Genomic DNA, 23,767 nt, shown 5'->3' on the forward strand with positions numbered 1-23,767 from the left:
CTGTCGTCGCGATGCCTGCCATTTTTTTGTCCAAATAACCATATTTTTAGTTTACGTTTTTTCTCTACTCAAAATCCAAAGTTTTAGTTTTCCCGATATGCCTATAAACCCCCACACCATCGAATAAAAATGCTTTTAAGGTGCTAATGGCCAACCTCAGTTCGAGTCCAGTTTTGGAAGAAAACGTGGATAATACCGCGAACTGCTCCCAGAAACAAAATGAGGAACCCGAATGGGTTCTGGCAAGACAAGGGATAAATTTACTAATAAATAATAATCAGGCTGAGGCGGAGGCTTTATTTTTAAAATACCCAGACAGTTTGGTTATGTTTGCTGGATATACTTTTACTGTATTTATGGTAGGAGCAATTAAAATAAAGATTGTAAGGGAATAAAAAATAGAAAGATAATAAAGAATGGAACTTTCTAGGATGCCTTAATGAGCTTTGAAGATGATAAGCTCTCAAAAGCAATATTAAGATTAAAGGAAGTAGAAAAACGTTGCTCGATACAGGCTGGATGGATAAAGTCATTGTCGCAAAAAGTTTTTGGCACGCCAAGTACTGACACACAATCTTTAGCGGAACAATTGGAAACTCAAATTATATTAGCAGATTCCCAGGTAAAAAAAACACAAAAAAAAATATATAAAAATGAAATTAAGTTCTGATTAATTTCTAGGTCTGTATAGCCATTTTAACGTTCCTTCAACAAGATTTATCCGGCTACTTCAAAGGGGGATGGGTGTTACGAAAAGCCTGGAAAGTTTACCAAAGAACTTACAAAGAAATCCTGACCCTATACAAGGGACGAGTGGGAGAGTTACAGCTGCCCGATCCAATATTGAGTCCCTTGTCCCCACCTTCCCCTTGCACCCGTCATTCCTCGGATTCCGAAGATGAGGAGACGAGCCCCTGGGACGTCCCGGAGCAGCCGGTCAACGGGTACCTAACTAAACCTAAAATTTCCCACTCCCGTTCTTTAAACTTTTCTGGAAATAACCTTAAAGTTGCCGAGCCGAATAATAAAAAAAAATTGAAAAGGCCCATCAGTTTGGCTTTGAAAAAATCAAATTCGGGTTCGTTCGGTAAAAAGGGCGGGGAGGCGCTATCCGGATCGGCAAACTTAAGTTTTTCTTCCTTTTCCAATGCTATTTCCTTATCCAGTTTGACTACTTCGTTAAAAGATATTTTGCCTGGGCAAGCCTTATTCGGGTAAGCATTTTTCAATAAGTTCTTGTTCATTAGCAGACATTTTTGGGTATAATGTTTGAACTTTTTTTGGCTTACTTTCTTATTCTTAAAAAATAATTATAATATTGTAGCGTTTTAACCGTTCGTTACGGTGTTAATTAAAGTACCCTATATAGCACAATGGGTACGTACGTTTACACCGCGTGGATTTATTTAGGTCTAGTACTAAAATGAGGACCAAATTTAATTGGCGTTTTCTAGTTTACACCAACCAGGTCGAGTACCTTTTTAGGCTCTCATAAGGCCCAGGATTAAAATGATACATATGACGTATGACAGGTCAAGTAGGATATTTTTTATTTTCTTATCCTTAAAAAAGTTCTTTTGTAAACTATATCATAAATGATTTTAACCCAATTAAAGAGTCTTAAAAGTTATTTGTACTGTATACTGTTAAATGATCTTAGTCAATTTTTTTTATATCATTATGGTTGAAAGAAGCGCAATTTTACTAATTAATTTTAAGAAACAGAGATTCAGGTCCAACAGGAATGGTAATTTACCAAGAAACCCTAGACCTTTTAACAGGAGTAATATACAATTGATGTATAGCACAACTGCAGGAATTGTTTAAGAAATGTTTTGTTATATTTCATAATAACATATTATTACAGCTATATTGATTCATCAAATACTAAATTTTTAAATTAATGATCAAATACCAAATTTATAATAAAAAACATGATTTAGACTACATCCGAGACTACATCATCAGCCCTACATGCTAATATTTTTTTTCCACTCTTTAAATTTCATGATGCTAGTTTTAAATAAAGTTAATTATTACAAATAAAAAAAGGTGTATTTACTAACACTAAAAAGGCACAAAATAAATAATTAAAAAAAAATAGCGTTAAATAACTCAAACAAACATAACAACAATCTTAATTCTGCTAAATATCCATAATGGGTAATTATCTAAATCTAATGCACCAACTCTTTTTGGCTTGCTCTCCTGAGATTTTATAGTCATCTTAGCTGTTTTTAGAGCCCATAATAGAGTTTGGCAGAGCCGGCTAAACAGAGGAATAGCCATTTTTCATGAAAGCCTCGTTCTCTTTGTTTATTCTAGTAATAACTTCATCTGTACTCCTGCTCGGCTCATTTGTAAAATTTTGAATTATTTCATTGTAAACAATTTTTTTTTAATGTTGCGTACAAGGTTTTGAATCTTTTAAACCTTATTTTTATTTGCTCATATATATATAAGCTCCTTTTTCTACTAAAAAAAATATTTTAGAGAGCCCTAAAGATATTCACATGTTTGTGACGGCTGGAGTCCTTCAATTTGTTGATTTGCAGATCTGCTATGTTACTTCCAATATAACTTTGGTTCCTTTATCTGTCTAATTTACTCTTTTATCTAATTGGGATTGGGAACTACTATGCGTAATATCTTCCAGCTTATAATTCAAAACAAGAAAAATTATTATTAACCCATTAGCGCCCAGCGATCTATTTATAGATCACAACATCAAACAGGTGTTCAAAATGTGTCTGGTGAATTTTAAGCCGCGCCTACCACCAATATCGTTACTTTGATTGTAAATCGGTCCTATTTAGTGCCTTACTTCATTGTACGACCGAAAGTCTTTATTTTACTGGACCTTCGTTGGAGACATTTTTTTTCAAGTGCATCGACTATTATATTTTGAGATAGCTTTAAAAATTGTTAAGGTAAGTTAAATTATGTATTATATTTCTATTAGGAGGGGTTCAATAAATGTAGCTAAATGGTTATTGTTGCATGTTTCTATTTTTTTTACTTTTTATAACACTGATTTTTATGGTGATCTATAAATAGATCGCTGGGATAAACAGAGATTTTTTAAAAATTTAATTTCTAAAAAATACTTGTAACTTATATTAGATATAAAAAAATGTTTTTCTGTAAGATTTTTTTTTATTTCAGATATAAAAATGAGCAAACCTAATATATTTAAAAATCTAGAAGATGCAGTGCAGTACCTGTATTCAGAGCAAATAGATGCGGACATATAGCGTTGCCACCCAATGTTGATGAGCTAACCGATGAGGAAGTATTTAACGATGAAGAAACTGGAATCCCTATCTTAGAAGATATTGCTGGTTATGTAGAAATACAGACAAATGAAGATGACGAAAGCGAGGAAGAAGATAACTTACCATTGACACGTCTACTCCCTGAGAAAAAAAAGCAAAAATTGAAAAACCACAAAAACTTGAAACTAAATGAATCAAAACTGACCCTAAATATAGGCTGTTATGAATAACACTTGAGTTGAAACTCCAAGTATGTACTCATGAGCATGAGCATGAAGTGCTGGTTTGTTCTCCGTTTTATATGAATAAAAATAATTCGCTGAGAGGAGTATGTGCTCCGAATACATAAAGTAGATACTCGATATTTCCAAACAAGTCTGCACCTGAAAAAATACCAAATAAACAAGTGCCGCGTTTCGCATATTCGTGTATTAGTATAAATTCAAGTATCAGTGTGCAATGAGTGAAAGTGAAGAAGAAACTGAAGTCTGCGAATCCCAAATGGGATTTGTAAACATGCTACGTGATGTTCCCATACTTTTATCCAAGTCACAAACACCAGCTGTCCGAAAGTCAAAAAGCCAAGCAATAGAACTGATTAACAAACAGTGGAAGCTGAATTTCGGGTCACAAATAACGACAAGTCAAATGTGCAAAAAAATTAATAATATGAAATCTAGACTCAAGAAAAAGACTGACATAAACAGGACTGGAAATAAGAAAATTGTGCTGCAGGATTGGGAAAAGATTTTGTTGGAAATCATGGAAGGCAACACAAATCCAGTACTTGCAAAAGTTCCAGGTAAATTAATTAATATCTTCTTCATAAGTAACTTTATTTAAATTACCATATATATTAGTGAACCTATCTAAAGTTTGCTATTATTTATTATTTTATGAAAATTGAATGATTTATTAAGTTATGTTGTTTATAATAATTAATTACTTATTGTTTAACATTTGAAGTATTTTAGACAGACATTTTTGTAGCTTAGAAACAAAAAAAGTTACAATATTATTTACGAAACTTTATCACTTGTCCATTTTTTAATATAGAAACTGTATGAATATTTACTTAATTTTTCATTTTAGGAGCATTATCCGTGGGCATACAACAAACAGAGACGAAAATCGGCCATGAAGATACAATCCCTAGGCAATCAACTTCTGCTCCTGAAACGAGTGCAGCAAATGATGATGCTATTAGTACAGTACAACATGCACCTAAAAAAAAGAAACATAATAAAGGTAGTCCTCTCGAAGAATATGAAACAAACGTTACTAAACAACTCTCGAATAACAAACTACAAAGACTAGTTTTACTGAAACAACTGAGAGTTTTAGAAATGAAAGAGGAAAAACTCAAGAGACAGCTAAACAGAGATGTTGATGAACAATCTAATTCAAGCAATAATAATATCATTCAAGCTGACAATGGACAAGCATATTTCAAATTATAATGTGTCAATACTTTTTAGAATCACTTACGAAATAAAGAATTCTAACATGTGACAAAAACATTTTTCTAAAGTGTTAATAATAAAAATGATAAATAAGTTCTTTCCACGCTTTACTTACTTCAAGCGAGAGCAAGAATGACATCTGCTAACTCAGATCGCCTCCGTTGCCCGCTTCTTCTAATATTATTATTATCCAACTCCTCTTCTGCCGGATACGCAAGTGGGATATCTTCTAATGGGAGCTCCATAGGATCTAGCTCATCTTTTAAATATTTTGCTACATTGTGTAATATACAACAGCATATGACAAATTTTGGAACTTTTTCTATGGATACCCGCACTTTATATTGTAGCATCGGAAATCGTTGTTTTAGTTGACCAAAACATCTTTCAATTATTACACGTTCCTTTGTAAATAAATTATTATGAGCACGTTCTTGTGGTGTATTAGGATTTCTAAAAGGTACCATTAGCCACGGTGCTATACCATATCCTTCATCTCCTAAGAGTAGTGCTTGCGACCTATGAAAATCATTCCTCGCAATATTTGAAATTTTTGAATTGCTCGAAATCCGTGAATCGTGAACAGATCCTGGCCATGAAGCGTCTACACTTGTAAACCACTCATCTGAATTACATGTGGCTTGGACATTAATGCTGTGATATCCTTTGCGATTAATGTATTCGTCGCTATAAATAGGTGGCTTTTTTATTTTTATGTGGGTACAGTCTATCACGCCCAATGCACAAGGAAAAGAATAATTTGATTGCCACTTTTGTTTCGCCTCTATTATGTCGGCAGCAGTGTGAGGAAATTTTATCCACAGACCACATTTTTCTATTAGCTTCTCAGTAACTTCCGTCACTACTTTTGAGACAGAACTTTGATGAACACCAACATCTTCTCCTACCCCTGATTGGAAACCCGGATCACCAACGTATCTCAAAAATATTTTCATTTTATCAATGTTATTTATAGCACCACCTCTTCTTTCTCCAGATTCTGTACCCAAAAAGTGATTTGATATCCACTCTACATGTTCTCTAGTAAATCGATATAACACTTTAAAATCACGATCACAGGTACGCCTTCTAGGTTTGTAATATTTTGTAGAACGCAAATTAAGAATGAACTCAGCCATAGTTCTGCCGTAGACAAACTGAAGTCTGCTATATATCAGACTCCAAAATTGTGGAGTACATTCTCCTTCCGAGGAGCATCAACAAATTTTTATTCATAGGAAAACTGAGAATGAACTCACAGCAAATTATACATAAGAGTACCTACTCAAGTGGAGCATCTGCTCCCTATTTTTATTCATATGACATGGAGTATTTGCTCCAAATTCATGAGTAGATACTAAATGCTCATTTTTATTCATACGACCCATAATCTTCAAACAGCCGAACAGGATTTTTTATAAGCTGAGAATGATATGAAAGGTACATTAAAAGACTCCTCTGCGGTAAACATATTTGGACACTTTTTCGATGATGAAATTTACAGCATGATAAGGGAACAAACTACTAACTATGCTGTTACCCAAAAGAATCGACATGGATTTACAATATCAAAAGATAATATAAGGATTTTTATTGGTTTTTTGATATTTAGTGGCTATCATACTTTACCCTCTGAAAGAGATTACTGGTCCGATGAAGACGATTTGGGCCAATCAATCGTGAAAAATGCTATGAGTAGAAATGCCTACTTGGAAATAAAATCATGTATTCATTTTGTCGACAATACTAAAGCTAAAGACAACACAAATGATAAATATTTTAAAATACGACCATTATTTGAAAAAGTTAATAATAATTTTAAAAAATTCGGAATTTTTCAAGGAAATCTGTCAATTGATGACATGATTGTTAGGTATTATGGTCGGCACTCGTTAAAATAATTCATTAGAGCCAAGCCAATCCGTTTTGGCTATAAACTATGGGCAATGTGTGGCGAAGACGGATATTGATTTTCTTTTTCACTTTATGCTGGAAAAGAAGAAAATCAACAAAAAGAGCCTTTGGGTACCAGGGCAGTTGTAGAAATGCTATCAATTGCGGAAAATCCAAAAAGCTACTCCGTCTACTTTGATAATTTTTTTTGAAGTCATAGGCTATTTCACAAGCTAAAAGAATTTAAATTTAGAGCTACTGGCACGATAAGGGAAAATCGGACTGCCCAGTGCCCATTACAATCAACCAAGGAACTGGAAAAAATGCCTCGTGGATCATATGATTTTAGATTCGACATCAAAAATGAAATACTAATTGTTAAATGGAATGACAATAAGTGTGTTTCAATGGCCACTAATTTTGATCACGTAGAGCCAGTAGCCTCAGTTCCATGCTGGAATAGGAAGGAAAAAGCTCGCATGCCAGTTTCCCAACCTAGACTGATATACAACTACAATAAATATATGGGAGGAGTGGATCACCATGACTGGCTTTTGGAGAAGCATAGCATCGCCATCCGAGGCAAAAAGTGGTACTGGTGTTTATTCACAAGGATGATAGATATGGCAGTAATAAATTCGTTGCAGCTTTACCGAAGAATCAATGGGAAGAAATCAATAAATTTAAAAGATTTTAGGCGCGAGATTGCAGTAACCTACCTCAAGCTTGGTCATGGACAAAGTATTATGAAAGGTAGACCCCTGAGCTTACCATCAACCTCTAAATCACGCGTACCTGATGAAGTTGGACTTGATGAAAAGGGGCATTTTTTGGAAAAGAGAAGCCAATACACCTCTTGTAAGAGTCGCCCACTTACTTACTGCAAAAAATGTAACATTACGCTTTGCACCACTTGTTTTGTAAAATATCACCACAAAAATTAGATATTGTACAATTTTGCAGTAATAAAAAACATATTTTTTTATAAAAAAAATCAATTATTTGCCCAGCGATCTATCTATAGATCATCTTTACTCGATTTATGTATATTGAATGCATGTTATATATACAATCTTCACCAAAAGGAAAATATAAGACTTTTAAACTTTAGAGAAAAGATTATTATGCGCCTTATCAAAGGAAGTAATTTGCAAGTGATGGATAATGAGGCAGATATTAGAGGCAAATTTCACTTTTTGGAGCCAAATCCTCCAACTGAAAAAGAAAAAAACACAATGAGAAGATGTCGCCAGTGTACAGCCGTAAAAGTTTCGAGAAAAACAAGATATTTTTGTCCCGTCTGTCCTGCAAAAAACCAGGCCTTTGTGTGCATCCTTGCTTTAAAGATTGGCATGAGGGCAAATCTACTTAAACTTATATTTACATTTATTAAAATATCATGTGTGTTTTTAAATTTTGATTAAACCACCTGACCAAATTGTTACTGTCTTTTCTTTTGTAAAAAAATATATGTCCAGTTAACTGGACGGCGGGTTATATGGGGGAAACCTTTGCATAGAGCCCAATGTACAGTTTACTGGACAGCTACTAGTGAGCTTAGAAATAGTCAAAGTCAGTTTACGAGACAAAAAATATGTCAGAAACATTTAAAACAATATGTTATGTTAAATGGTTGAAGTTGGTTTCCTAGGGCGGTTTTCCGGAATTCGTCATGGCACTCAACGTATTAAGCCAAATAATATCTATAGCAGAAGGTATTAAACGGATATTTTAACGATAAAGATCATTGGACATAATAACGATATCTTTAATAAGAAATCTTAAAGATGATCTGTTCTATATAGTGCTCGATGCTCAAAAATAGTCTGATGATTTATTTATATACCTACACTACTAAACACTAGAAATATTGTATATATCGGTTTTAAAAGTCGCGCTGATTATACTCCCGGCGGTGCAGGCTCCTTATATACTCGGCAGACCATTGCTCCGGAAAATTCGCTAAACTTCCACGGGCCTCCAGAGATGTCGTGCGGTATGCCCGCTTGCGTCACCGCGATGATTCCAGAACGACTGATATTCGCGGCGTTGCCAATATAGTTACAATATTCTTAAAAGGATTTTGGGCAAAAAATAGCATTTCTTACGCAATGGTTTTGCGTAAGACCAACTCTTGCGCTTCAAAAATTCTCTGTTAAAGGCAATTTTATTCAATACGGTCCTAGAGCTACCAATATTGCAACAATATTCAAACCGCTTACACAAATTATTCATACAATAATTGTTAAGTTCTAGGTGAATAGTCAATTCGGTCAATATCATGGACTATACTTTTAGGTCATCTCAACAAATAGATAAAACAGCCATAATGAGACTTATGGAAGCGATTTCCTTCGGATACGGGCTTTTTCAGTTGGGCGTATCCTTGTTACCGCCATCGCTGGCAAAACTACTAAGTGTCCTGGGATTCGCAGCCAACAGACAAAATGGGATCTCTTGTCTTATGTACGCCAGATTGGGCATGGACATGAGAGCACCCTTAGCAAGGTAAAACTAGACAACTCTTTGACTTTTTCCCTTTGTAAAATTACATACAGTTTAGCACTTCTATGGTATCATACCATAGTTCGTCCGTTTTATGCTATAGACGGTACGAACGTGCAAGCGGGCGTAGAAGCCGCGAACATCCTGATTCAAGAATCGAAACAGGAATTTGGCGACTCTGCGCTATTTCTATTCTTTGCTGGCAGAGCTGCTAGGTTGAATGTAAGGATAATAATCGTGCTTATACGAACCAGTAAAGGGTAAAATCATTTCCCTGTTTTTTAGTCTGACGTTTGCTTGGCACTGTCTTCCTTCCAAAAGGCGCTTGAGAACGCCAGCCATCGCGAAATCAAAATGTTGTGCCTCCACGAAATCGGGTGGTGTCATCTGATCGAACTGGACTACCAGAACGCGAAGACTGGGTTTTTGTATTTGAAAAATTGCAGCAGATGGTCCCGATCGTTTTACTGTTATTTATCGGCCATTTGTTTAGGTAGGACACAATTGTGTAATTTTCATTTCACACAAGGTGTCTCATATAATAGTCATGGTCCAAATTATTTATAAAAATTGGTCTAAAGTTAATCTCTCGGTACCTTATCAGAGGTTTCTAGGAATTCTTTAGATAAACTTTTACTTAAACTAGACTAGTTGATGTCTCATTTCTGCTCTCACTTAATTACCACTCTCACTCTATCAGGTGACTAAGTGAGATGGCCGTATGGTGGATGTGATGGCTTTTGGTAAATATTTTTGCGTCCTCTTAGGTAGCATAAAAGACTATGCAAATTATCAAATATTTAACGAACTTCAAGAAAGTACCGCTACCACCAAAAGTAACCAACTAAACGAATTCCTGTCGCGCAGAATTCGTTTTTGTCCAAAGGACGGCGAGAGCGCCAAACAGTACTCCGTCATCTATTTCAAATTGCTGGTGTTCGAAATGCTTTATTTGTGGAACGCTTTGGCCAGCTGCAGTCTCAAGAAAATCGATTTAATCATTGAAGGTTTGTAAAATCAAAATTGAAAAATTAATAATAAATTCTAGATATTTTTTTTCTTTAGATTGTAGCCGGGTTGAGTTACAACCGAACGGGGAGCCCAGAAATGGATTGGCGTATTTAATTAAGGGCTCCGCATATGGAATACGTAGAAACAACAAAGTGGCCACGGAATGCTTTCGAAAATGCTTGGGGCAGAGAAGTGCCGAGGCAAAGAATGCTGAAGATGCTCATATATCTGCTTTTGCTCAGTATGAACTTGGTCATATTTTAATTCAGGATCCGCAGGTAGGATAGACCTTTTTTGTTTATAGTAAAGGTGAACATAATTTTAAATTTAAATGATTTTACAGCAGCAAAATCCCTATAAAAACGTGTTTATTTATATTTAGGATATGATTTAACATAACAGGGATTATTGTGCCATATATTATCCCCATAATTCGCTGGCATATTCTTTATAAAAATTATAAAATTTTAACAAACATGTTATAAAGTTGCATGTTGGGCGTCCAATTTGGGTCTATAGTCATTGAAAATGACATTAGGACAAGAGGACATTAATGTGCCTTTGAGGTCATTATACTCATTATCATATTCAGAAGGTCAATTTTGACAACTGTGCCTCACAGGAATTGCAAGTTTCGACTGGAGTTTCTTATCTTGGAACCACTACTCTTCCTGTTATATATTAATGACCACCGATAAACGGCAAGGTGGCAATATTTGCTTTTGATGACACCACTATTTTATGGCATGAGAGAAATTCGAAATATTAAGGATCTCGAAATAATTAAGGAGTGGTTTGTTTCAAATAATCTTTTAGTTCCTCAAAAACAAATGTGCTGAGTTTTAAGTGTCTCTATAGATAATGTTGTGTTGAACAATGAGCCTAAGGCAGGTCTGAGGTCTAAGGCACCATTCTAGCAAATTTTTGGGTCTATTAATTAATGATGGGCTTAAATTTCAAGATCATATTACCAAGATATGCAATAAAGTTTCTTCTGGTTGATATGCTTTTAGAGTAATTTATTATAGTTTAGACTTTGACATAGCTAAAAGTGTTTATGCTCTTGTGGAGACTCACCTAAGCAATGTCATATGTTCTTGGGGCTCAATATAGATTTGCTTCACCATTTGTACTTCAAAAAAGAGCAATTAGCTTTCTGTTTAAGGTTCTGTTTAATTCGCTTTCTGTATAGGATATCGTGTGCCGTCCACTATTTATAAAACATAAAATTGTAATACTTTGGTCCTTATTTTTTACTCACCTCTCATTTTTATCCTCAAGAATGCCGTTCTGAACTCCGTGATATTTGTGTTTTATTGGGATTAATTTAGTACCTAGCAAAGCTTTGCCAACAACTCTGTTTGTAATAATAAAGCTAGTTTTTGAATTTGAGTTTGAAATGGGAAATTAAATGTTGGGCGGACATAAATGTAGGAGGATTCTAATAAAAGACTAGGTTGTATAAACCACTGAATTTTTTCAAAATTAGGACCTGATTAGGATAACCTGAAAATAGTAATATTTGATATATAGAATTGGGCGAAGAGAAAAATAATCATTTTTGAACGCAACTGGATAAATGGTAAGGGATTGGGCATATTTCAACACAATTTGAAATAATTTAATGAATAATTCTTATAAATTGGCGAACGTATATGCCAGACATATTTTCAATCGGGTATAATATATTTTATAGGTATATATATTTTATAGGCATCGTTACTAATAGCAAAGTTTAAAGAATATAATATGTACTGTAAATTGGGGTGAATAGAAACTGCTGGGTGAATAGCAACAAAAACGGGAAACTTCTTTAAAAAAAAATCAACATCGGAATTAAACCTCCCAACGCTTCAAATTTGTTCTCAAACGGTCAACAGGTGTCGCCATAACTACTTTAACAGGCCAAAGATGTTTTATGTTGGCAGCCCTGATTGCAGTACCAACCACCCGTCGGAGTGAACACATGTGCTTTTTTCATCACTAGCAAAACTTTATTCACAGTGGTTAGCTAAAAACAGGTAAGACATTGAGTTTTTGGTTAAAGTTGCTGTAAGGTGTCTGGTTTACAGTGCCTATTTAAGAAATTGCTTGTCTTGCTTATTTTTTTGCTATGATGTAATATAATACATAACGTCACTTTTAAGTAATTTTGGGGTGAATGGAAACACGCTGTTTCTATTCACCCGCTGTTTCTATCCACCCCATAATTATTTTTTCTTTTGCAGGAAAATGCCTCGCATTTATAAACCAGACCCTCGAGGTAAAACATATAAGAAAATTAATGAAAAAACTCTAAAAATAGCCCTTGCTTCAATAGACAACGGGATGAGTTATAGAGTAGCTCACGAAACATACAACATTCATTATTCTGTGCTTTATCGGCACCACAAAAACCGAAATCTAAAGCGTCATGGAGGACAAACGGCCCTAACCAAACAAGAAGAAGATATTTTAGTCCATCAACTAATAGTTTGTTCCGATTGGGGGTATCCACTTGACCATTTGGACGTCAGGATGATGATAAAAAATTACCTAGACAGTAGAGGTAAAACAATAACGAAATTTAAAGATAATATCCCTGGCAGAGACTTTGTCTTTTCTTTTTTAAAACGTCACAAAAAGAATATGCCAAAACATCAAGTGCTCAAGAGCTGCTGTTTCTCCCAATACTATCAATGCTTATTTTGACAATTTAGCCACGGAATTGAAAAATGTACCGCCATCAAACATAATAAATTACGACGAAACAAATTTAACTGACGATCCGGGTAGAAAGAAAGTAATCTCGAAAAGGGGCTGTCGCTATCCAGAACGTATTTGCAATACGTCGAAGTCAGCCGTTTCTATTATGTACGCTGCTTCAGCTGATGGAAAATTGTTATACCCACCATACGTGGTTTACAAAGCTAAAAATTTGTATACATCTTGGACGGTTGGAGGACCAAAGGACGTCAGATTTAATAGAAGTCCAGCAGGCTGGTTTGATGCGATTTCCTTCTCAGATTGGTTAGAGAGAACTGTCATACCTGCAGTAAAAGATCTACCGGGAAAGAAGTACTTAATTGGCGACAATCTGAGTTCACATTTTTCTGCAAGTACGGTATCTCTTTGCGAAGAAAAAATATTTCATTTATCTTCCTCCCGGCTAACTCTACTCATCTGACCCAGCCTCTGGACGTGGCATTTTTACGGTCTCTTAAAACAGCTTGGCGGCAGATCCTTGAAAAATGAAAAATGGGGGCTGGTTCAAAGCATTGCACGGTTCCAAATAACAGATTCTCTTTCTTGCTAAATGAATTGTCAAAGGCTATTGAGCCTAATGCTGGAAAAAACATACAATCTGGGTTTAGAAAGTGTGGAATTTTTCCACTAGATAGGGATCAAGTCTTGGGACGCCTTCCGCAGCAAAATCTTGACGAGACAAATGATGAGGATCAGAACATTGAAGATGGACTTAATAACTCTTTGGTAAACCTTCTAAGAACAATGAAATATGGCGATGGTCAAAATGTGAAGACTCGACGTCGTAAAATTCAAGTTCCTGCTGGCAAAAGCGTTACAAGTGCAGATTTTAAAAGCACGTTGGATAAAGACGATCAAGAGGATTATGATTTGGAAACACGTATGGAAACCTTAGATGAAGATTCAGACCCGGAAATGAATTTGCCCCTTAGTAATTTCATGCCAATAATGGCAAAAGCTCAAGATTATTCTTCAAGTGAAGACTCTGAAATGGAAAAAGATCAAGATCATTTTTCAGATGCAGACTCAGAAATGGACACTTCACTACCAAGTTTCACCGATAAGTCCGAGAATAAGTTGGATACAAATAATTCATCAGCATCAGTCTGCTTTGACGGTAAATTGTTCCGATGTGTTTCTCCTATTTCGCTTGATTTAATAAATAAAGGAACTTGGCTTCTGGTGTGTTTTCCAACAAAATATCGAAATAGACAAAGAAATAAATCATTTATCGGACAAGTCATTAATATTACAGAAAATGACATTGAAGCCACTTTCTTAAGAAGTCGCTCCACCAAACACTCGTCAGGATATATTTATGGATTTCCAGAAGTTCCGGATGTTTCCACCTTTTATTTTAGCCAGGTTGTTGGAGAGGTTTGCCCAGTTCATGACGAGATAGAAGCATCTACGTCAAGAAGAGACATTTTAAAATTTAATTTGCATCAAAGTTGTTTAATTTAAATGATATGTTTAAACTTGTTACATTTCTATAGAAATAAATATTTTTTTTTGTAAAATTGGTGTTTTTGTCAGTTTTTTTGTGTATTTATATTTTTTTATCAATTTAAATTTTTTTTAATTGTTCCTATTCGCCCTCGTGTGGGTAGAATAGCAAATTTGACCAATTTAAATGGGTGTTTCTATTCACCCGATTTTACGGTGTATAATATATAATGGTATATATAATAGTATTGACCAGGTCATATTCTTCTTTTTTTCTCACAATTTCCCAAGTGGTTCCCCTGTATATAATGGTAGAGTCATCCGCGAAACATGTTATTTCACCAGATGATTGAAAATAGAATTAATGTATAGGTTAAACAATATGGGCCTAAGGACAGTTCCCTGCGGAATACCGACGTTGACTGGTACTTATAACACCACCAATATCCACACACACTGAAACCTATTTGTTAAGTAGTTTCCTAATAGTCTTAAAATACCTAGTTTTAGGCTTTTTTATTTCCGTTTAAAAAATAAATGCAAATAAATTTCCATTAAACTATCAGCCTCTTGGCTCTTAGATACTTTGAATGAAATAGTTATGACGAGTTAAGTCGTTGTCGTAGAGAAGTCACTTACACATGTGGCTTATCGTGTCTATCAATTGGAGGTCCAAGAGTTGCAGTTGACGCGGTCGAAGTTAAAAGTTACTCACGACTTATCGTTATTACCGATGAGTGTCTCTCTTTCTTCAGTTCTGATAATCTACCGAGAGTCCATGAATTCCCCTATACCTGAAACCCAATTTCGGTCAAACGAGTTCGGTCGTTGTGTGTTGATGCAATATGTTAAAGTACTTAGCAGTTAGTCCATTATTATTAGATAAGTTAGGTTGTTATTTGTTGTAAGGAGTAAGTGACGTCACGTGTTAAGAAAAAGTAAGTGTTAAGGTCTGACATTTTCTAGGATCGCTATATTATGCGTAGCAAATACGTATACAAATTCGTAGCAAATAACACATATAAAAAAGGGCATTGGGTCATTCTCCGAAAAACGATAAATTATTCTTTCGTTTAATTATTAAAATTAAAAAAGCTTGAACTTGATAATAATAATAACTCACCGAGATAAATATCTTATTTTTTTTTGGAAAACCTGTATACAATTAATTTCGTTCATATAAACGAAAAATATTTAATATTTAATTAAATATTTATAAAATATATATTTATATGAATAGCCAATTCGCAGAGAATTACCTATATAAGAATGAGTCCACGTAAACCCTCCTACGAAAAATGTTAAATTTCACTATGAAAACCAAAAACAGCATTATTTTTTTGGTTTCATCGTCAAATTTATCAGACAGAATAAAACTCATCGGTGTTACGCAATGGGATGTTTAGGACTTAAGGAAAACACTTTAGGCACGGTTTAAAGGTTTAGTAACTAAGACCACAGAACACAAATATAACATTAAAGGGTGTCGCCCACTAGAGCGGAGCGCGCCGGAGCGCATGGCAGCGCGGCGGAGCGCATTTTCTTGCCCATACGCACATAGAGCGCGCTTTCTTCAGTTTGTACAATGCTGTCCTCCGATGAGGAAGAGGTATTTATAATTTCTGCTTTGTGCGAAGAAGCAGAAAAAAAAACAAAAAAGGAAAAGAAAATATTGGATACATAATATATGTAAAAAACGTAAGACTGAGGGTGAATTCTATACTTTATTTCTTGATCTAATAGAAGACGAAATTAAATTTCATCAGTATTTCCGAATGACGCATGGACAATTCATGAAACTATTACGTTACCTAAAACCAGAAATAGAAAGACAAAATACGTCATTTCGTCAAGCTATAGGTCCAGAAGAAAGGTTAGCTGTATGCTTAAGGTAAATTACATTAAAAAATAGGTAATTTAAGTGGTTTAATAGAAAAAAAGTAAAATTTTAATTTAACAGATAATTAAGGCAAGTTAAAGGCAACCTTCTAAAATAACTTGTTAAGTGTTCAGGCAACTAGTGTGAATCATCTAAATTATGTAAATTGGTAAGATCCTCGGAAAATTGTGGGGCCTGTGTCTGTTGACATGATGATGATGGTTGAGTGTAGGAATAGGATTGATGGTTTATGTCTGGTGATGTTTGAGGTATTGCCAACAGCACAGAATCTTGAAAGTTATTTGAATGCTGACGAGATGTTCGTGATAAAGATGAGAGTAGATATGGTGGATATTCTATTTGATTGTATATGTTGTCTTTCAGATAAAGCTGCTAATTCAGCTTCATTGACAGCTTTAAAACTTTCGATTTTACTTCTATTTGGAGATGAGCCGGCAAATTTTCAGTTGCCTCCGACATACTAAGGAAAAAACTTCTTATTGAGTTATTATTTTCTACTTTTTTTTTTACTTATGTCTTTAGTTGATAGGAATTTTTGCAGCACATCTGCTACATTATTTGGGGGCATCTGACGGCATTTCTGTATTTTTTTCTTAGGGGCTGATGAGGTCGATCGAGTGGGCGGTGGTGAACTAATATTGGAGTAAGAATCCTCTTCACTTAAATTACCAGTTTCTTCCTCTGTTGTTTGTATGTTTGAGGTCTTTCAGTGATATGTGGAAGAAGGAAAGCCATCTGTTGTTCAAGCGTCCAGGGCCTAATTTTTTTTGCAGTATCCCCACTCTTTGTTTTACGAGCTTTAATGGCTTTGCGAAAATTGTCTCTTAGTTTTTTTCATTTATCTTTACATTTTGAAGCTGAAATATAAAAATTTTCTTTTCAGATTCTTGGCTACAGGAGATTCATTTAGATCAATTGCATTTTCGTATCGCTTAGGAGAAAGCACTGTTAGAGAAATTGTATATTCAACTTGTGACATAATTTGGACTAAAATACGCAATATTGTCATGCCAAACCCAACAAAGGAAACATGGAAAACGGTTGAAAAAGACTTTTACGAACTATGGAATTTCCCCAATTGCATCGGTGCCATCGACGGCAAACATGTTATTATTGAAGCACCTGCCAATAGTGGTTCGCTATATTTTAACTACAAAAAGATGTTTAGTGTCGTTCTACTGGCATTAGTAGATGCCAATTATCGTTTTATATGTGTAGATGTAGCTGCCTATGGAAAGAACAGTGATGGAGGAATATTTGCTTCTTCTAATATGGGAAAAGCACTGTTGCAGAACTCTTTTAATATACCTCCTGATAAAAGTCTTCCAGGAACCAATATTATTGTGCCTCACGTAATTGTAGGCGATGAAGCATTCCCTCTAAACAAGCATTTATTGCGACCGTTTCCTGGTTCACAAATTAAAGACAATATATCAAAAAAAACTTTTAATTATCGCTTGTGCCGAGCCAGAAGGTTATCTGAAAATGTTTTTGAAATTTTGACACAAGTATTTAGGATTTATCAACGGAGATTAAAAATGAGCTCCGAACATGTGGACAAAGTTATTTTAGCGACCTGTTGTTTACATAATTTTTTAAGGCCTTCTTTAATTTCATTGGAATCAGTTGACAATAACCTTAACAATGATAATCTTCAAAATTTACGACGAGTGGGAGGAAATGCAACGATGGAGCCCATATCTGCTAGAGATATATTTGCAAATTATTTTTTTTCCCCCGAGGGTACAGTTCCTTGGCAAAATGCAATGATAAACAGAGGAATAATGGATTAAGAACATACTGATAATAAAATGTGTATTTAGTTATAGTATAAGATCCGAAACTAAGATCGATCTTAATCAATATGTAGGATAGCCTTGACCTGATATCATTTGCCAACCCATCCTCGATTTATTTTTTCATAAAAAAACCTTTCATTATTTCTTCTAATGATGGGTTAAGACCGATCTTAAACTATATAGAGTGAATTTAAGTTTATGCTTTTTTTATCGTTCAAATATTATATTATTCAGTCTCAATCGGACGCCACTGGTAGAAAAAAAAATTATATCAAAATATTTATTTAATATTTAAAAGGAGTGTACTACATTTCACAGAAATATCAGTTGTAGGAAAATTATAATAAAAAAGAAAGAAAAAATCTTATAACTTATAATCTTAAAAAACACCCTGTAGAAATAAACATAAATTGTTACTAGGTGGAAGTCCAGTAGTTGATACTATGTACAATGAGTTTATGTTATAAATTATTGTGTGCTTTTACCTGGCCAATTCATTTGTTCTCCTATATGCTTCCAAATATTGTCTTTTATTTCAGTGTTAGAATAGTTTTTGTTTGACATATCAAACAACAATTCATATTTTGAAACTAAACCCACGAGCTTTTCTTCTTCGTCCGATATTTTGCGCTCGTGTTTCAAAAGACAATACTAAACTAATCTTGAAACATTTACTTGCAAAAAAATGCCTATTTGGGTCGCACATTAGCCAGCGCGCGGCGTAGCACCGCAATCGGCAGCGTACGGCAGCGGAAAAATATACACAATATAGAATTCCGGTCGCTTCGTTGCGCTGCCGATCGGTGCTCTTACTGTGAGTGAGCGGGCTCCCATTTAGAACAATGTATTATAAAAAGTACTTTCCGGCGCACTGCCATACGCTCCGGCGCGCTCCGCTCTAGTGGGCGACACCCTTAATGAACACAAATACTAAGACTGAACGGTATAAAAGACACATGAAACTGTAATGACGCGACAAAATATGTTACTCTAGACGTTGACAGCAAAAGACTACTTCAAAATTAATGTTGACAGTGTTGCCATATTTTCATACCAGACAGTTTTGAACATATAATTAACCGTTAACAGTGAATTATCGATAAGAGTTATATTAATATAACCATCGTAATATATTAATCGTCCAAACGCAGTCATTTCCTAAAAGAAAATTTTATTATGAAAATCAAAAAAAGTATACATTTAAGTAGAAATAAAATTACAAAATAAATAAAAATTAAAAAGTCAGAGTAAAAAAAATGTGTTATTATGTATCTAGCTAGACTATATACATGTGTTTCGACCCCATCAGATCTTAATCTTGTATTTTATCTACATGAAACATGGACTATTTTAGCGAATAATAAAACTCATTAAAAAAAACCTTTTAATATTTTTGTCACTAATGGAATAAAGATACAATTTTTGCTAATTTAAATGGCTCCATTCCCAGAGAATTACCTGTATAAGGGACAGTACAAACAAATCCAATAAACAATCGTCAACGTCGAGGATAATGAGTCTGAATCTGATCTAGATAATGATCTGGAAAACGATATTTTTCAAGATCCGTTTAGATGTGTTTGAGTAAGACACTCACCTAAATATAATTTGGAAAACTAACCCTTTCACAACTAATATTGTGGGACGCTTTCTGAAGTAAGCAATTTGGAGGCATTTCATACAATTTTCATCTTTATTTGTAGACAAAAGAAGAAGGAAAACTCTTATTGCAGCAGGTGAGCCAGTATGACCAGTACGACTTTGAGGGCAGGCTGAACGTGCGAATACACTCGATTTTGAGGCAATTAGATAATTAAATTTCAATACTCACCGTTATTTTTACAAAAGAATTGTTACCACATAGAGCAATAAGCGCCAATTTCCAACATATGGTGATGGTTTTATAATACGTAGTTTACCTTTTTTTTATAAGGTTCAGCAAATTAAATTATTCGTCTTATTTAAAAAAAAAAATGACCGTCCATTGAGTACCGCAAATTAAAGAAATATGTATCCTGGTTACTTTATATAAAATAATTATATTATTATTATAATAAAGATTTATAACATAATTTTCTGTTTAAAAAAATATAAATAATAAAGCACTTATGTAAATAAAATGAATGTAGTTTTATTTAAGTTTGAGCTGATCCATGGCACCGTGCACCCTAAACCTAAAAAAAACCTATACATTAAACTATACAGGGTCTCATATTTGCTATGTGTGACTATTGCTATTTCCAAAACTATAGGAGAAACGAGGGCGGCTGAATTAGAAAAATAGAAACATATCATCCATTTTTCTCGAAATATCTCAAAAGAAATATTACCAAAAAATGTAATTTTTTGGTAATATTTCTTTTCAGCTTGCAAAGTTTTTCAAGTCTTCAAATCTTACAATTGCTTTTAAGACTACAAACAGTTTAAAAAGTCAGCTAGTTAGTACAATAGATAAGGCAGATTTCTTTTCAAAATCAGGGGTATATTCATTAAGATGTAATAACTGTAATGCCATTTACATAGGGCAATCGGGGAGACAAATTTCCACCAGAATAAAGGAACATACAAGTTTGGTGGACAGGTACAGGGATACTGATATGATCGAAACTAAATCGGCGTTTGCAAATCATTTATTGGCCTCCTCACATGGTTTTTCTTTAACTCAGTGAACGGATATTTTGCATGAGTGCTCAAAAGGCAAAAAACTGCACTTGTTAGAAAACATGGAAATAACTAAAGCTAAGAAGAGCCCTGTCCTTTTGTGTGTGAACGATATGTTCACGTTTGAACCTCACCTCATTTATAACAACCTCTCTTAAAAAGTCTTTTCCTTTTCGATCTTAGATATTTGTAGTTTTTATTTATTAAGATTGTTTACTTATATTCACACTTATTAGTATAGTTCGGATTGTTCCCCATGTTTGATCATGTTACTTGGTGGCCTATGGGTTAGACGCGCGCCTGTGAATCTAAAGGTTGCTGGATCGTTCCCCACTGGTGACTTTTTACTTTTTTATTTTTTTAAGCATACATTTTTATCTATGGTGGGAATTGTTAACTTAACTTAGCTTTTCTTTTGTTGTTAGTTGTAATGTGATCTATGTAGGTCTAGGCAATGAGTTTTATAAGCGTTCTTTTTGTGAAAAATATCTTAATGTATTTTTTAGGCCTGATGATGCTCCGATAGAAGCGAAACACGTGTAGCTTTTAAAAAATTATATGGATTTGATGAGACCGTGACTTTGTGGTCTTATCTTTGTTTTGAATTAGAAAAAAATGCGAAATTTGATGCTTATGCTAAATCCTTTTACAACGATGCAAAATGTTTATTTGTTCGTGAATTAAATGGTTATTTATAAAAAACGCCAAATTTTATTTTAATTATTATTTCCAAAACTATTGATTTTAGAAACATACTTTAAATTACAAAGTCTTATAATTATTTGTGCTCTTCAAAACTTCACCTTTAATTTTTTTTTGACGTTTGGTATCCTGACAACGGCTAAGCTAACTTCTTTTTTTAAATACGGACCTGCATTTTTTATAACTCATTTTGAAAGCATTTTTTATTTCCTTTAAAATGATGTATTTCATTCATATGTTTCCAAACGTTTTAACGTATTAATAATCCTCCTAAGGAATTTTTCCTTAGTGCGGATCTGACTTTTTTAATTGCTAAAAACTTAAATACTTTTAAATATTTTTTCTTTTCCTCATGATTTACAATTTAAATAATTAAAAGCTTAAGCTTATTAAACTAGTGGTTGTTTGTGTTAAACCCGATGAACCCTAATCTAAATGTTAAAAAATGTAGTTTTAAATTATGATACTTATTGATATTATCCGTTCAATTTAGACAGCAGTTGAAATCTGCGTTAATGATGTAATAAGAAATTTTAAATGTTTTTAACATGACAGTGCATCTGCACATCGAGATCGGTGTGGTACAAGGTTTCTGAACAATTTTAAACCACAGCGTTGGATTGGTAATAACGGTCCTATAAATTGGCCCGCAAGATCGCCTGATAGAATACCCATGGATTTTTCCATATGGGGTTTTTATAAGGACCAGGTTTTTAACTACCTAATTTAAAAAAAAAAAAGAAGCGTGTAATAAAATTGCTCGGTAATACGCGAAAATGCTTACAAAATAATAGTGGTCATATCGAACATTTAGATTAATAACAATTTATTTGATAATTATATACATATTAATTATGTACATTAAATATATACATATTAAATATTAGCCTTTATTGATTTTAAATATTTTGAATTTATTTAAGTTCATTATTATATGGTTTATTAAAAATAAATTTATTATCAAATTAGTCAGATCATTGTTGTAATAAATTTTTGTTAAATACCTCCTTTTAATATTGATGTTTAACATTTAGTAACAATTATGTTATTCAGCATATTATTATTGAATAAATAAATTTATGACAGTTAACAAATTCTACACTCTTTAAATGTTATTTAAAAAACCAAGTCATAAGTGATTAATTTACAATTTAAAAAAAACCAGGCCCGCATGAAGAAAATTTGTGATGATGGTTATTAATCCGTCGAAACTTTGGAAAACGTATGAATGAGACACACCATTTTAAAGGGAATAAAAAACGCTTTTAAAATAAGTCATAAAAAATGCAGATCCGTATTTAAAAAAAACAAGTTGCTAGCCCTTGTCAAGAAACCAAATGTCATAAGAAAAATTAAAGATGAACTTTTGTAGAGCACAAAAAATTATAAAACTTTGTAATTAAGTTTTTAAAATCAATAGTTTTGGAAAAAAAAATTAAAATAAAATATGGCGTTTTTTATAAATCACTCTGTAATTCACGAAATAACAAACATTTTGCAACGTTGTAAAAGGATTTAGAATAAGCATCAAAATTGGCAATTTTTTTTCTAATATAACCGCCCTCGTATCTCCTATAATTTCGGAAATAACAATAGTCACACATGGCAAATAGGACACCCTATATAACTATAAAAATGGCAATATTTTACCTATAAACACAAGTGAAATCGCTATTTCCATGATTGGACGATACCCTAAGCTCAACAAAATCGAAGGAGTCGTGAGTGGGTTGCTGCAAATTAAAGGTTTGAACCAATGATCCGTCAATGTTATAGGTAAACTGGCCTAAAAGGGCCCCCCGATCTGTCAAGCTTTTGAGGCCCTAAAATACAATTGCTGTTTCTAAATTATTGTTAATATTATTCCACATACCCAAACGGTAAAATCTTTTGGGGCGGTAGTGGAGTCTCCGGATGGAGATATGTTTTTGGATATGTGCTCCATGCTGACCGCGTCGATTTTAATGGGGCCCAAGAGTTTCACGATGACGCCTCCATTTGAACCTTTAAATGCCCAACATTCGCCAGGTGAAGTGCCAGTCTGAAAAATATAAGATTCCCATATAGCATGCGATATCCACTGTATATATACCTATAAAGTTCAGAAAGTGCTAAAAATATTGTGTATGTTCTATGTATATACATCCATTATACATTGAGATGACCTTTATTTATATATGTTCCAGTCTACATATTATATGTATATAGCTTGTGAACATTCCCGTTGCCTGATAATATCTACAGGGTGTCCCAAAAATATACCGACAAACTTAAAGGGGTGTTAGGGGACTTCAAAACAAATATTTTGTGTCCAGTAAACATATGTTCCTAATTAAGCTCTACTACCAATAACTGTTTTTGGTAGTA

General features: G+C 33.9%; 3 protein-coding genes across 4 annotated transcripts in view; 1 reads left to right on the forward strand and 2 right to left on the reverse strand.

Moving 5' to 3' along the window:
• On the forward strand, window positions 1-20,157 carry LOC126738309 (tetratricopeptide repeat protein 39C-like). Of its 2 annotated transcripts, none has more exons than XM_050443580.1 (9): window positions 1-359; window positions 431-622; window positions 682-944; window positions 8,930-9,139; window positions 9,190-9,358; window positions 9,422-9,629; window positions 9,904-10,143; window positions 10,202-10,425; window positions 19,741-20,157. In XM_050443580.1, the coding sequence occupies exons 1-9, from the start codon at window positions 147-149 to the stop codon at window positions 19,852-19,854; spliced, it is 1,833 nt and encodes a 610-aa protein (XP_050299537.1). In that variant the 5' UTR covers window positions 1-146; the 3' UTR covers window positions 19,855-20,157. The 2 variants fall into 2 exon arrangements, with proteins under 2 accessions (XP_050299537.1, XP_050299544.1); XM_050443587.1 differs by having other exon boundaries at window positions 227-359; window positions 416-622.
• Window positions 4,322-8,415, reverse strand: LOC126738376 (putative nuclease HARBI1). Its single transcript, XM_050443682.1, has 2 exons — window positions 4,854-8,415; window positions 4,322-4,499 (listed from the first exon to the last, which is right to left on the reverse strand). Exon 1 carries the CDS (start codon window positions 5,875-5,877, stop codon window positions 4,855-4,857), a length of 1,023 nt encoding a protein of 340 aa, XP_050299639.1. The 5' UTR covers window positions 5,878-8,415; the 3' UTR covers window positions 4,322-4,499; window position 4,854.
• LOC126738354 (SUN domain-containing protein 3-like) overlaps window positions 20,057-23,767 on the reverse strand; it is an 8,592-nt gene continuing 4,881 nt past the window's right edge. Inside the window, exons 8-10 of the mRNA XM_050443649.1 lie at window positions 23,274-23,441; window positions 23,051-23,223; window positions 20,057-20,211 (exon numbers count right to left, since the gene is read on the reverse strand). Of these exons, the coding sequence (XP_050299606.1) occupies window positions 20,169-20,211; window positions 23,051-23,223; window positions 23,274-23,441 (384 nt within the window). The 3' untranslated portion in view covers window positions 20,057-20,168. The remainder of the gene's footprint in view (window positions 20,212-23,050; window positions 23,224-23,273; window positions 23,442-23,767) is intronic.

Source organism: Anthonomus grandis, chromosome 1, assembly GCF_022605725.1.
Source record: "Anthonomus grandis grandis chromosome 1, icAntGran1.3, whole genome shotgun sequence".
Classification (NCBI taxonomy): domain Eukaryota; kingdom Metazoa; phylum Arthropoda; class Insecta; order Coleoptera; family Curculionidae; genus Anthonomus; species Anthonomus grandis.